At 43.8% G+C, this 15,605-nt stretch overlaps 2 protein-coding genes across 2 annotated transcripts in view; one reads left to right on the forward strand and one right to left on the reverse strand.

The window, feature by feature from the left end:
- Nucleotides 1-444: 444 nt before the first annotated feature.
- MGST2 (microsomal glutathione S-transferase 2) overlaps nucleotides 445-15,605 on the forward strand; it is a 35,957-nt gene continuing 20,796 nt past the window's right edge. The window contains exons 1-2 of the mRNA XM_036853305.1: nucleotides 445-544; nucleotides 5,399-5,498. Of these exons, the coding sequence (XP_036709200.1) occupies nucleotides 487-544; nucleotides 5,399-5,498 (158 nt within the window). The 5' untranslated portion in view covers nucleotides 445-486. The remainder of the gene's footprint in view (nucleotides 545-5,398; nucleotides 5,499-15,605) is intronic.
- Nucleotides 4,082-4,469, reverse strand: LOC118895835 (ribosomal biogenesis factor-like). The gene is made up of 2 exons (XM_036853401.1): nucleotides 4,238-4,469; nucleotides 4,082-4,131 (listed from the first exon to the last, which is right to left on the reverse strand). The coding sequence occupies exons 1-2, from the start codon at nucleotides 4,467-4,469 to the stop codon at nucleotides 4,082-4,084; spliced, it is 282 nt and encodes a 93-aa protein (XP_036709296.1).

Genomic DNA, 15,605 nt, shown 5'->3' on the forward strand with positions numbered 1-15,605 from the left:
TCCTAGGTCTTCCATTTACTAGGGAATAAAGTTAGAATCGGCTTAAGTTAGCATGTTAATCTCAGTGGGGTTAAATAAAACCTTCCACCGCCTCTCTTTTCCCACGGGCGGTGGGAAAGGTCTCATCAAGGCCTTGGAGCCAGGCGGGGGGCTAAGGAGCCCAGACTTTGGAAGAGAAGGAGAGGGAATTGTTTTCGAATTGGCTGAGATGGGTCGGCAGCAGGTGCTGAGGCTGGAGGGCTAAGCCCGCAGGTCGGAGCTCGAGAAGCACGTCGTCGGGAAGCGGCGCCCCATCCAGGTGAAGATCTTTGACTGACAGCCTGGGCCCGCCTGCCTCTCTGATTCCTGTTCCAGGGCAAAGGTCACACAGCCGCTTGAACCTCCGCCTTATAAGGAAGGTCAGCCTCGCCAAGTCGGAAGTGCTTCTGTTATCTTCTCCTCGGTTTCTGCGAATAGTCCCGTGAACCAGAACTTTCCGCATGAAAGATGGCCGGGAATTCGATCTTGCTGACTGCTCTCTCTGTCCTCTCTGCCTGTCAGCAGAGTAAGCGTCCCGGGCTGCGTGTGTGTGTGTGTGTGTGTGTGTGTGTGTGTGTGTGTGTGTGTGGCAGAGGGAGGGAGGGAGCGTTTTGGGGTTTCTAACTCACTTGCTGGTGGTCCGTGGGCTCTGCAGAGCACGCTGTGCTCAGGGTCATCGGCGCCCCCTTCCCTGGGGACAGGCAGAGGTGTGGAACGTTCCAGGGATTAGTTCTTCCAGTGGGGATGCGGTGGGCCTTCGAGCCCAGAGATTCTGCATCATCTGTGGTTACAACCCACAGCCCAGTTCGAGGGAGCGTTAGAAATGCGGTAACCTGGGGGAAGTGGGCTAGAAATACTAATCTGGAGTGTTCCAAAGGTAACATTGTACCGGCTCATAAATCATGGCTGTGATTTCTTGAACCCCGATCTTTTAATTACTGTGTGTTTCTTAAATAAGCTGGGTATGGCAAGTATGATTATCAGGTTAAAAAAAAAAATCTCCTGCAAAAATATGAGCTTCAGATTAAGTAATTCATTCTAAATTTTTAAAAAAATTTTTTTAAACTTATTCTCTCTTATCTTTATTTTTAAAGATTTATTGATTGATTGATTGATTGCTATGTTGGGTCTTCGTTTCTGTGCTAGGGCTTTCTCTAGTTGCAGCAAGCGGGGGCCACTCTTCATCGCGGTGCGCGGGCCTCTCACTATCGCGGCCTCTCTTGTTGCGGAGCACAGGCTCCAGACGCGCAGGCTCAGTAGTTGTGGCGCACGGGCCCAGTTGCTCCGCGGCATGTGGGATCTTCCCAGACCAGGGCTCGAACCCGTGTCCCCTGCTTTAGCAGGCAGACTCTCAACCACTGCGCCACCAGGGAAGACCCCATTCTAAATTTTAAAGTGCCTTCCCACTAGGATTATTCAATATCCTGATTGCCTGGTTAAATAGAGGCTTCTTCTCCTCTGGGGTCACTTTTGCTCAATTCATATTATCTTAGGCACATGCTTACTTAACATGCAAGATGGGGAAAAGGGTCTGAGCCCTGGTGAGCAAGACTTCTTATCAAGAACAGGTATTTCTTTATTTTCCCAGTGTGCTTGTACCAGGAAACGGGGCAGAGTCACGGACTTCTCAGCCCCAAGCACGGAGGCACCACGGTTTAGGATAGATAGAGTCTGCACGCACACTCAATGGCAGACTTGCTAGCCAGTCTGTTTTGTGAATTTATGAAAACATTATACCTTAAGACACATGTTTTGTGGTTTGATTTACCATCTTTTCTGGAGTAAAGCGGGATGCTTATAGCCAACTAAAGCAGCACTTCGGTCTGAAACGCCTTGTGTTGACCCTCTACACGTAGGCACTGTCCACCCCGTGTGTGCCCACGTCCTGGCCCTGCAGAGAGCACAGGGGCAGGTCCACAGATGCCCCCGGGCTGGCATAGCCTCTGCCATCCCCGCAGAGAGGTTCTGTTTGCTGGTGGGTGCAAGGGATGGTGTGAATTGCAGTCTGGAGTTCAGGCAGCTGAGTTGGGAAGGGGAGACTGGGCCAGTGGTGGTTGGTGATGGACAGGGAAGAGAGAGAGAGGGAGGGAAGGGGTTGGCATTAAGAACCAGAATTCGCTGCTTTAGCGAAAGAGATGAGACGCCCTGTGCTATAGTAGAAGAAACTCAAGGCTTGAAAACAGACTTGTATCTTCTGGTCCAGCCACTTACAAGCTGGGTGCCCTTGGCCAGGAAAATCTGTCCTTCAGTGTCCTCATCAAAGAGGGTTAAACAGGACACTGGGTAGGAAATGCCCACCATGGTGCCTGGCCCAGGGTTGGTGTTCAGCATAGTGACTTCCAGACCTTGGCTGCTTCCCCACAGAGAGAAGCTTCTGGTGGATTGAGAGGCAGCCTTGCGGTGAAGAAGCCCAGCTGTGGCTGGGCTGAGAGTAGGGGGCAGGATGAAGGGTCTTGATTCACTTTCTCCAGCACACGTGTCCCCCTGGAGAGAGCAAAGGAAGAGGAAAGACAGGCAAAGCAAAAGGAGCTTCTTCTCAAGTAGGTTTTAATCAACTCATAAGAAGGGAAATAAAATGGAAGCTCTCCAGAAAACGTGGTGAAATAGTCTTTCCACCCTCATGATGTTGCCCCAGTGATAACCATGGTCTCTCTCAGGCAGGCCCCTGACCTGAGACTCCTTGGAACTGGAGCTGATGTAACTGAGTCCTCCTTCCTGGGGCTGGAGGTGGGCGGGGTCTTCGATTTACTGAAGCTCATTCCTCACATTTGCTGCTGCTTCAGACAGATGCCGACCAGGTGCAATGAACAACCAGAAAAAGACAGCCCTGCAAAGCTTTCGCTTATTCACCTTCATTTTGAAGCTCTAGGTTCTGGCACCATTGCCGATAGAAAAATCTAGGAGCACACATCTTTCATCGTTTCCATTTTATCATGAAAACAAGAAGCCTTGCCTGGTGTGTTCTCTGAGGTTGTGGAGCACGTTAGAAGCGGTGGTGACAGCAGGGTCCAGAATGGCCAAGTCCCAGTTTTCCCCTCCATAGATAGACCTCCTCTTTGGCTCCAGCTGAGGCCGTGAGCCATTGGCCTCTCCAGCTTTGTGCTGCCTTGAAAAGACTTAGCCCAGGGTTGGAAACCATCAGTGCCTAATCCCACACTTACCTTCACTCTACTCTCCCAGGCTTCAGTGATACGACGACAGTTTGAACGAGCAAGAGGCCAGTCCTAAGTGCTTACACACTTAGATGTTCAGCTGTAGCTTCTAAATCAGGACCAACACTTTATTTGCAGCAGAGGGGAATGAAGGGGGAGGAAAGTAACCAGCTGTGAGAGGCTTACTCGACCACGTTCGGTATTTCCTGACTTCTTGTTGGAGGGGAGATAGTACCACGTTTCAGGAGGAAACACATGGCCCCTAATACTGTCACACAGTGAGAGACTGAAGCTGCAAACTTGGAGTGGAAAAGGAAATTATCTTTAAAACATGAGCAAGTAGGAAATGGATATCGAGGTACTAAAATAAGGGAGACCAGAACAGTGTTGGCGAGAAACTGTGAGCAACTGAAACTGGAAGAAATCATCTGAAGGGAAATAATAGACCCCAGAAGTTAATTACGGGGTATAAACGAGGGAGATAAGGACAGGAGGTGAGAACTATTTACAAAGGAGGAAGTGTGGGTGTGAAAGTGAAAGAGGGTCACAGAACTGATGATCAGAGGCAGGTGATCCCAGGCATTGGGGTTTCATAATCTAATGTATTTTCCGTGCAGCAAATGAAGAAGAAAGTCATAAGCATTTCATGATAGGGAAGCTGAGTCCTGCAGGGAGCCATGAACCCCAAGTTTTCTTGTGACCCACCCCTTCCTGGCCCTCCTCGTCTCCAGGCAACTACTGATCTGCTTTATGTCACTGTAGATTCACTCGCATTTCTGAGAATTTTATACAAATGAACTTATACAGTAATACTTTTTGGGGGGTCTTGCCTCTTTCATTTAGCATAATTTTTTTGTATAAAACATTTAATTTATTGGTCTTTTGGGGGAATTCGATGCATCACCAGTGCATTACAACTGACCCATTAATCTTGTAGCTTCATCAACATTAACTGGTTCGTGTTCACTGCTGAGGAATCAGCTGTTTCTGCAGAGGTTCAAGAGAAAGGCCTTTTGAGAAGTGTGCGAGTTCCTTTCGTATATCTACGGAAGCTTTATTCTCTCAATTATCTTTTTCATCATTCACAATGTTTATCTTAAGATTAGTGGTAACTGGTTTTGCTTTATTTTTAACCTTAAAGCTTTTTTGGCTGGCTGTGGGGAATACATTCCTGGACTTCTGCCCTCTGAGTTTGTCCTTGGCTGTTGTCAGACCTCCGATACCCCTCGTGCAGCTGCTCAAGTTCCAGGTGACACCATCTGCACACACCTCATTCTGCATAATTATTCTGAGATTCATCCACGTTGTTTCATTTATTAATAGTTCATTCCTTTTCACTGTTGAATAGTATCCTGTTGTATGGACAAAGCACAAATTATTTATCCACTCACTTGTTGATAGACATTTGTGTTAGTCGGCGTTCTCCAGAGAAACAGAACCAATAGGATACACACACACACACACACATACACACTCTCACATATCTATTTTAAGAAATTGGCTCATATAATAGTTGGGGTTGGGAAGTCTGACATTTGCAGGGTGGGTTGCAAGACCGGAAATTCCAACAAGAATTGATGTTGCAGTCTTGGGTCCAAAGGGAGGCAAAACTCTCTTCCTCTTTGGGGGACCTCAGACTTTTTTCTTAAGGCCTTCAACTGATTGGGTGAGGCCCACCCACAACATGGAGGGTCGTCTGCTTTACTCAGAGTCTACTGATGTAAATGTTGATCACCTCTAAACAATACCTTCACGGCAACATCTAGACTGCTGTTTGACCAAACAGCTGGGCACCATGGCTAGCCTAGTTGACATATAATGTTAACCATCAGAGAGTTGTTCCTAATTTTTGGTTATTACAAATAAAGCTGTTGTAAACATTTGTGGACGGGTGTTTTTATGGACATATGATTTAATTCCTCATGGGAAAATATCTAGTTGTGGAATGCCTGAATCATATGGTCAAGGTATGTCTAACTAAAAAATTCCTTCCAAATGGTTTTCCAAAGCAGTTGTATCATTTTACATTCCCTCCAGCAGTGTATGAGAATTCCAGTTGATTTTGTATCTTCACTTGTCTGTCTGTCTTTTCTAGTTGGTATGATCTGTCTTTTTAATTTTAGACATTTTAATAGGTATGTAGTATATCTAACTGTGGTTTAAATTTGCATTTTACTAATGAATAGTGATGTGCCACATGTTTAACGTTCATTCCTCTTTACTTGCAGGTTATTTCGCTTTGCAGGTAGGAAAGGCGAGATCAAAATACAAAGTTACACCCCCAGCAGTCTCTGGGTCACCAGAATTTGAGAGGATATTTCGTGCACAGTGAGTAATGCTTTTCCCTTCAGGGGTATGAATCTGCCACATACACACAATTCCTAATTAGGGGAAAGATACGCAGAGAAGATATGCCATTATAACAAACCACTCTTCGTGGCCAAGACCCTTCTCATGATCCTTGAGGTTTGAAGTAGGCAGTGCATGGAGTTTCTACCCACCTATATTACAAATTCAGAGGATACATTTACAGAAAAGGCTGGGATCTTAGGGGGGACTGCTATATGTCTCTAAGTGTGACAGTTTGGTCCAAGAGCCTGGAAGGGGCTCCCTGAGAGTTCAGTAGCCTCATGTTGGAATAGTTATGCTATCAATTTTCTATCTGAAACCTTTACTTCTTCCTCTCCACTTCAAAACAGAGGTAGGTCAGTGTTATCGTCTGCCAACAACCCACTTCCTAAAATCAGAAACCTATAATAATGAGAAAGCTTTCTATTTCATGTGTATTCATAGTTTTTTTTTTTTTAAACATCTTGTGCTCCTTGCCTTTTCAGATCCACACAGAATGTTCCCCTATAAACACCATGAATTTGCCTGATGCAAGATGCTAGGACTCCCTTTACATTTAATCCCCCAAACCTGGTGCTTTTAAAAACATTGCACGTATCACCATTTATACATTGCTTGGTTCTTTTGTCAATACTGTGGGATTTTTCATCTTTGTTCATGAGTGAGGCTGGACTATAATTTTTCTTTTTTGTATGGTCCTTGCTCATTTTGGTATCAAGATTATATTAGCCTCACAGAATGAATTAGAGTATTATTTTCTCAGAGTTTTAATAAGATTGGAAGAGTGTGTTCCTTCAAAGTTGTTAGAATTTGCCTATAAAATGATCTAGACCAGATGTTTTTCTTGTGAAAAAAATTTAAACTATGAGATTTGATTTCTTTAATGATTATGGAATTATTCAGGCTTTTTATTATGTCTTGAATTAGTTTGGGTCAGACATGGCCCTTGAACTGTGAACATTGGTCTCTTGTCCATCTAATTGCTCCAGGGAGGATGGCACACACTATTCCCTAGGCTTGAAAGTGTGATGATTACCACTGGTAGTACAAGAGATAATTTTAAGAGGTGCATAGACATGTTTAAACATTTTTTAAAATGTGGTAAGAATGTGTAACTTGAGCTCTACCCTGTTAACAAAATGTTGAGGGTATAATATATTACTGTTGACTAGAGGTACAATGTTGTACAACAGATCTCTAGGGCTTATTCATCTAACTTGGCTGAAACTTTATGCCCAAGGTATGATTTTATTTTATTTTTTTAATTAAAAAAATTATTTATTTATTTATTTATTTATTTATTTATTTTGGGCCGCATTTGGTCTTTGTTGCTGTGTGCGGGCTTTCTCTAGTTGTAGTGAGCAGGGGCTACTATTCTTTGCAGTGTGCGGGCTTCTCATTGCAGTGGCTTCTCTTGTTGTGGAGCACGGGCTCTAGGTGCGAGGGCTTCAGTAGTTGTGGCATGCGGGCTCAGTAGTTGTGGCTCGTGGGCTCTAGAGTGCAGGCTCAGTAGTTGCGGCGCATGGGCTTAGTTGCTCCACGGCATGTGGGATCTTCCTGGGCCAGGACTGAAACCCGTGTCCCCCTGCATTGGCAGGTGGATTCTTAACCACTGTGCCACCAGGGAAGTCCCCCAAGGTATGATTTTAAATAACATTGGACCACATGATGAGAAAGTCATTTCCACTGTCTTTGAATCTTTATGTTATATCAAGTGGAAAGTATTGATTTGGTGCTGGTATGTCCCACATCCCAAAATATTTATTTTTATCAGGGTAATACATGTATGTAGTCTGAAAATAAAGTGAGGTTACAAGCCTTATAACAACAAATAATTCTCCTTATCCCCAATCCATCCCCAGAGACAGCCATTGGCACTCCTTTTGACTACTACTTTTGGTATTTATTTCCATATTTCTAAATACTATGTGTTCACTGCTGTTTATTGATTCACAAATTTTAGACATTACCAATTGACTTCCTTTTACGGCAGAAAAAATTTCATGCTCCTCTGTTTCCTCTTTTCCTCACTTCATCCTTCCGGAAAAGTTATATCACTTTGTTGAGTTAAATCAATGTTTATGTTGTTGTGATTAAGTAAATAATGTTCAAAGCTGAATCAAGTAGTATACTATGGTTACATTTCCTTCTTGTGTAGTTTTTTGTTATACACGGTGTTAATAATTGCCTCTTTGTTTGTTTGCTTAGTTTCATCTCCAAATCTTCAGCAGAACTGAAAATTTCCTCTCAGTACATTTAAATACATTAAGTAAGCTAGTAATACCACTTGTTTTTTTCCTGGAGTCATTTGTGCTTTAGTCTTCCATATTTCGTCTCCAATCTGGAGGTTGCACTTTAGATCTGTTACATAGCTGTCATCCCACAACTTCCTGTCACCATCCTAGGAATTTCCCTTATACCCTACTGATTTGGATCACCTGTTTCCTGGATTTCATATTATCCTATGTATTGGTTTTTCTCTCTCGTTTTGGTGGAGCACATCCTCCAGACACTTCCTGAGAGGAGGGGAATGGTAGGCCTTGACACTTCTGAATATGCCTTTATTTCTCTGTTAAAAATCCTTACCCTCAGAATTTCGAAAACATTGTTTTCATTATTATCTAATTTCCGCTGCTATGGTTGAGGTGTTCTGTGCTGTTCTGATGCTTTGTTTGGAAACTGTAGAAGCTTTAGGGGCTTCCCCTGATCGCTGGCCTGAGGTGTTACAGTGCTGTGCTTGCTCAGAGGCATTTTTCTTCACTATGCTGAACCCTAGAGGAGGTTTTTTCACAGCCTGAAAACTCATGCCCTTCTGTTCTAGAATATTTTAAAATATTGTTTACCCCTAAATTTTGTCTTCTTATTTTCTCTGTTCTTTCATGCTTTTTTAAAATATTTATTTATTTATTTGGCTGTACCGGATCTTAGTTGCAGCATGTGGGATCTTCGATGTGGGATCTTCGTTGTGGCCTGTAGGATCTTTTATTTATTTAAAAATATTTATTTATTTATTTATTTATTTATTTGGTTGTGCTGTGTCTTAGTTGCGGCAGGTGGGCTCCTTAGTTGCAGCTCACCAGCTCCTTAGTTGCGGCATGCAGCCTCCTTAGTTGTGGCATCTGAACTCTTAGTTGCAGCATGCATATGGGATCTAGTTCCCTGACCAGGGATCGAACCAGGGCCCCCTGCACTGGGAGTGGGAGTCTTAACGACTGGACCACCAGGGAAGTCCCTCATTCTTTTTTTTTTAATAAATTTATTTAGTTATTTATTTTTGGCTGCGTTGGATCTTTGTTGCTGCGCACGGGCTTTCTCTAGTTGCGGTGAGCGAGGGCTACTGTTCATTGCGGTGCGCAGGCTTCTCACTGCGGTGGCTTCTCTTGTTGCGGAGCATGGGCCCTAGGCGTGCGGGCTTCAGTAGCTGCAGCATGCAGGCTCAGTAGTTGTGGCTCACGGGCTCTAGAGTGCAGGCTCAGTAGTTGTGGCACACGGGCTTTGTTGCTCCGTGGCATGTGGAATCTTCTGGGACCAGGGCTCAAACCCGTGTCCCCTGCACTGGCAGACAGATTCTTAACCACTGAGCCATCAGGGAAGCCCTGTCCCTCATTCTTAAAATATATATTAGTCGTAAGTTCACCTCCTGGACTGATCGTTAGTGTTCTTTTATCTTGAGTTTTTCATCTTCTTGGACTTCTGTTCTTTCGGGGAATTTCTTGAACTTCCAACTTTTTACTGATTTTTAAAAAAATTCAAATATGAATTTAATTCCTAAGAATTAATTTTTATCCTTTGATTGTTCTTTAGTTCTTCTTGTTGCTGCTGCTGTTATATCATTCCTTTCTTGTTTCATAGATGCAGTTTATTCCCTTCTGTCTGAGGATTTTAATGATTTAAAAAAAAAAAAATCTTCCTTTATCATTTCTGTTTCTTCCAAGTTCCTTCTTATTTTTCTATTTTGGCCTTTGCCTTTAATTTTTATTTGTTATTCACCCGTTACATATTTTTTGAGCACCTTTGTGTATTAGTTGGGAGATAGTAGTGAACAACTCCGACAAAGATCCTTGCCCTCTTGAAGTTTACCTTATACCAAGGAAGACAGAAAATACACAATAAGCAGATGATACCATAAGAAAATAAGATATCGTGTAAGAGGGTGGTGTTAAGCTATACAAGAAAAGCGAGAGCATTATATAGGGACGTGGGGGTGGGTTGCTGGGGGGTGAGCTAGAGTGGGTTGCAGTTTAAACAGAGTGGTCAGTGTAGGCCGCACTGTGAAGGCGGCACTTGAACAAAGACTTGAAGCAGGTGAAGGAGTTAGCCATGTGGCCATGTAGGGAAGGCGCTCTTGAGATAGAGGAAATAGCCAACGCAAGGACTTTAAGTGGAAATGTGACTGGTGGGTTAGCAAAGAGGTTAGTGTAGCTGAGAGAGGAAGCCGGCAGTGAGTGGTAGGAGGGAGAGTCAGAAAGGTAATGGCTGGTCAGACCAGGCAGGGCCTTGAAGGCCATTGTAAGGACTTTAGCTTTTTCTCTAAGTGACATGGAAAGTCGTTACAGGGTTTTAAGCAGAGGAGTCACATGATCTTGTATTTTAAAAGGATCACTTTGTCTGTTTTGCAGAGAATAGACTGTCTGGGCGCATTGGTAGAAGCAGAAAATTCAGTTAGGAAGCTACTGCAAAAATACGGGTGAGGGATGATGGCGACTTGAGCCAGGAAGATAGCAGATGACATATGAGATATGGCAGATTCTGGCTATATTTGGAGGGGAGAGCCAATAGGATTTCAACAAATAAGGAGTGTGCGAAGAGTCAGGAACAGCTTTCAGATTTTTGGCCTGAGCATCCCGAAGGATGGAATTGTGACTAACCGAGTCAGAGAGGGCTGCAGGAGGAGCAGTTTTGGGGGGAAGACCAGGAGATGTGACTTAACGCTACAGCTAAGGAGAGGCTTTAGACACTGTGCTCTACTAAGCTATTTGGATCGTTTGTTATTGCATCATAAACTGGCTAATACATTGTTGCTTACGCATCCAAGCAGAGATAGAGAGTAGACAGTTGGATATACCAATCCTCATTTTAGCAGGGAGATCTGAACTGGAAATATAAATTCAGGAGTCATTGGCACATGAAGATGATTTAAAGCCAGGACACTGGATGACATCTTTAAGGGCGTGGGTATAGGTCAAAAAGAGGAGAGGACCAAGGACTGAACCTAGAGCCCTCCAGCCTGATGAGGCCAAGAAAACAAGGGTCCAGCAAAGAGATCTGAGCAAAAGAGACCCTAGAGGCTTTACTCAAATGTCAGGTCATTCTTGATTGGCTATCTGTGCAATTTAAGAAAGAGGCACTAGGGAGTGAACTGGGGGCTCTGTGTGCACAGACGGGGCTTACTGAGTAGGCAACTTCACTGAAGGGTGATGGATCAGGAGGCAACTTTCTTCTGGGGGGACCCCAGATGACGGCATCTGTAGGTCATCTTTATGGGACCGTTGACTTCCTCTAGGAAAAAACCCCTTAACCTCCCCTGTGAGGGAGGAGGGAGTGAAGGGTGAGGGAGGAGGGTGGGTATATTAGGGCTGCCTTCTAGTAGTCTGACAGTGTGGTGGGTGAAGGAAGGAAGCGTCTTCCACTGTGCAGTATGTGAATTCACACTATGATCAGTACAGAATTTTACCCTCACTCTCCATTGTTCTTGGAGCCCCCAGAGATTCTCTGGTTCAGTTTCTCCAGACAATAGTCCTCCCATCTCCTCTGATGGAGGAGTAGGGTGGGGCTCAGAGGTGGAGCGGAGCCAAAGCCCTCCTTCTACAGTCTTTCAACGAATTCTTTTGTTTCAGCCTTTGGCCTCCAAGGGACCTGGGCCCCAGTTGCTGAGCCTCTTGGGTTCTGGGATAAGGATTGTCTCAGTCTTTTTTTTATTTGCTGTGCCGCGTGGCTTGCGGGATCTTAGTTCCCCCACAAGGGACTGAACCCGGGCCCTCGCCAGTGACAGTGTGGAGCGCTAACCACTGCGCAGCCAGGGAATTCCTTGTCTCAGTCTTCACTGGTTCTTCCTCCTACAGGCACATAGCTTCAGCTCTCTGCACTCTGCCAACTCAGCTATCGTTCCCCTTGTGGTGGTTTTCCTTCAGAAATGTGCTACCATCTCTCTTCCACTGCTGTGTCTGCTCCCATCCTCTCTGTTCTTGAAAACTTTATATCTATTTTTTATTCCTTTACTGGCATTTTAGTGAGGTTTCAGGAGGGAGAAGAAATAAACACGGGTTCAATCTGCCATGTTTAGCAGGAAGTCCTTGGGATGTGTTCTCGACACCATCTGGACACCCATTTCCCCCCATTCAGCAGAGGAAGGGTCTCATGCTCAGAGTCTCCAGCAATCAATGGCATCTAATAAGAATCTGACAACTCTCTGTTTTCATGGCATTTATTTTTATACTTATCTTTTATTTAGAAAGTTATACTCTTACATCACTACCGCAAGTGGGAACAATTTCATTTTTCCGAATTTGTTTGAGTCAAAAGAAGTTGATTCATAGAAAAATAATAAGAGGTATATGGAGAAGCTAAATTTTTGACAGTAATATATTAATGTTTGGAGTTTGGGAGATACCATACTATTTATACAAATGATCACAGGAGGAAATTCTGCATCGTCTCACTTTGTCTTTCATGTTCTGAGACTTTGTTGGGGAGTGTTGGATTTCCAGCAGGTTAAATTCTTGGGTCACTTCTGGCTCTATGTTCGTTCACATAGTTTTCACAGATTTGATTTTCTTTCGAGTTACTGCTCTCTCCTTCCTTTTCTGCATCTGGACTCCTCTTGTCCTAGGAATAAAGCTGGATACCATTTCCAAATATTTCTCTTAAGTTGCTGTTTATAAGTATCCAAATCCAATTTCCTTGTTAAATATGTTTTGTTTGATTAATCATGGCAGAACAGAGAGGGGTTAAAAAATAATAGCCAATATTAGGGTGAGGTGGGGGATTTGGAGCCATAAAATACCTTTAAGGTCACAGTATAGTTGTCCTGGGTTCTCTCTGAAGGGTGGATGGGAATGGTCCTACTCCCTTCTCTGAATTTCTTCTTGGATATTCCAGGGCACTAGCCCAGTTGTTGCCTTAGGTTCTAAGGTTTAGGATGAACTTGGCCAGATCAGAGAAGATTCATGGCTTGTGAAGCCATTTCGACTTTATCTGAGGTAGTTAGGGCAGGAGCCCCTGGGATAACCAGTTTATTCCAAAGCCTACTTGGCTACCTATTCTCTTTTTCAGGGAAGGCTCCCTTGAGCTCTGCAAATCCCCAAGAGGGAATGCACTTTCTTTTCTGGCTCTCCTGGACCAAAGCATTGAGCCCCTTCAGCCTCCCTTGAAGATCTTATGGCCTCGTGAATAACAGAAATGCTGCCTCTTCTCCTACTCTTTCTCCTGCAGCTTTGCCCTAAGCGTAGCCAAGAAGCCCGCTGTTATGACTAATTCTTTCTTTGAGCAGAATTTGACATCTCATAGCAACCATTTCAAGGTCCCTCTGACCACCCCTGAAGTACCTGTTTCCTGTCTGAGGGTCGCCTCAAGTTGGATACTTACTTGTCAAGCAGCGATGATTATTATGGGGCCAGCTTACCCGAGTTACTAGCCCAGGGCCCCTTCTCTAGAGGCCCCATTCATTTCCTCTTCCCTTCCTCCAGGGAGGGCATTAGAGGTGACTCTTTCTAGAGTTTTGCAGTCTTTTGCCAGAATACACTCTTTGAAATTATGAAAATAGCAGCTATAATTTCACGGAGGGCCATTTCTTCATGGTATTGCTAAGCTTAGAAAATTCTATCTAGTCTAATTTGAGCACCTTGATCCCTTTAGATTAAAGGCTTTTATAAATTTAAAAAGTAGATCCAAGTAATAAATTGATCTTGTTGTAATTTAAACATATTTCCTCTGATTCTATCCTCACCAGAAGAGAAGAATAGCTGCGGATGACCTCACTCTTTTTCAGACACTTGAGGACCATTATTAAATGTCTTTCATCTTCTGTATTTTGAGGCTAGGTAGCAGAAATTCAGCTTTTTTTTTTCAATCATTAAACAATTTGGTTGTTCTCTTTAGACTAAAATTTTTCATATTCTTTCTAAACCTGGAGCCTAGAAATGTACATAGTATCCCAACAATGGTTCCATCAGTTCTGGGTGAGGTAGAAGAATTGCCTCTTACTTCTTTCTTGTATGTACTCTATTTGCTTAATGCTGAATTTTTAAGTTCCTGTTCCAGAATTAACCTGCCACAAGGCACAAGTAAACCCAGTCATCATGAATCTGAGAACTCTTTAGAAATGTTAGCCTTTTCTTACTCTACTAGAGTTCTTCTTTTTCTTCCTTTTTTTTTTTTTTTTTGCCATTTTACTAACTCCTTATAGTCACTTTGAATCCTGAAATTTAGAAATTAAAACTGTTGACCATAATGCATGCCTAAAACCCATGGAGAAAAGGAAAATTCACAAATAGAGTAATTTTTCAAGTATTCTGCAACACCAGGATTATAGTAATATGAGTCACCTACTTTTGTAGTAGGTACAAAAATGATAAATAATAGACAATAAACACATCTCCATTCTTATTACAAGGTACTGATCTTAGACATTAGCTGAAATCCCAAGATGTACTTTTTCACTGAGTTATAAAGGGCTTGGGTTCTCCAAGATGAGAGAATGACTAAATGATGAGTTCTTCAAACTCCATCCTCCTCTAAAACCCACCTTGTATTAGTCAGCTGGGGCCACTGTAACAAAATGCCATAGACTGGGTGGCTTCAATGACAGATATTTATTTTTCACAGTTTTGGAGGCTGCAAGTCTAAGATCAAGGTTCTGGCTGATTCTATTTCTGGTGAGAGCTTTCTTCTCTTGGCTTAATGTGTCCTCACATGGCCTTTCCTTGGTGGAGGGGTGAGAGAGGGAGGGAGGGAGAGAGAGAGAGAGAGGGAGAGGGAGGGAGGGAGAGAGAGAGAGAGGGAGAGGGAGGGAGAGAGAGTCAGAGTCAGTCAGTCTGGCAGGTGTCAGAGAGCTCTCTGGTGTTTCTTCTTATAAGGGCACTAATCCTATTGGATCAGGGCTCCACACTTCTGATCTCATGTAACCTTAATTAATTCCTTACTCCAAATACAGCCTCACTGAGGGGTTAGGGCTTCAGCATGTAAGTTTTGGAGAGACAAACATTTAGTCCACACCACCACCAAACAGCTTCTGTCACACAAGCTGGGTGATTCTCAGGTAGTCAGGGGACGAGAGGCAGCTAGAATTTGGATGAGCTGCCAGCCTCACTCCCTCATCTCCCCATCCTGTTCCTTATCAGCAGTACCACTGAAGTGCTGGTTAGATTTCGTGCCCTCCTGCCATTAGCAGCAGCCTCCCTCTGGTGTCCCCGAGGGTTACTTGACAAGGAACAATTTAGATAGTTACAGATCTATATAAAAAGATTAGCTCCAGCAACCTCTCGTCCCCAAGCCTTTTCTGAGCATATTAACCTGTTGCTCTGACCCCCCAGCCAGTGTAATAATCCAGAACACTTCTTAGGGTCAAAAGCCAGCAGACCAAGGCTAGGTCATCTGTTAATAGTGCAAATAGCTCATGGAGGTGTGCAACCTATTGGTGGTATTTCAGAACAAGTCACCAAAACAAAAGAAGAAAGAAAAAGGAGCAGCAAAAATCTTGAACGAGGGAAACCTCCTTTAAGTTGCCTTGTCTGCTTTTTATTTATTTATTTATTTATTTTATTTTATTTATTTATTTATTTATGGCTGTGTTGGGTCTTCGTTTCTGTGCGAGGGCTTTCTCTAGTTGTGGCAAGCGGGGGCCACTCTTCATCGCGGTGCGCGGGCCTCTCACTATCGCGGCCTCTCTTGTTGCGGAGCACAGGCTCCAGACACGCAGGCTCAGTAATTGTGGCTCACGGGCCCAGTTGCTCCGCGGCATGTGGGATCTTCCCAGACCAGGGCTCGAACCCTTGTCCCCCGCATTGGCAGGCAGATTCTCAACCACTGCACCACCAGGGAAGCCCTGCTTTTTATTTTTAAAAGATGTCATACTCTAAGCATGGCATT

This window comes from Balaenoptera musculus, chromosome 5 (genome assembly GCF_009873245.2).
Source record: "Balaenoptera musculus isolate JJ_BM4_2016_0621 chromosome 5, mBalMus1.pri.v3, whole genome shotgun sequence".
Lineage (NCBI taxonomy): Eukaryota > Metazoa > Chordata > Mammalia > Artiodactyla > Balaenopteridae > Balaenoptera > Balaenoptera musculus.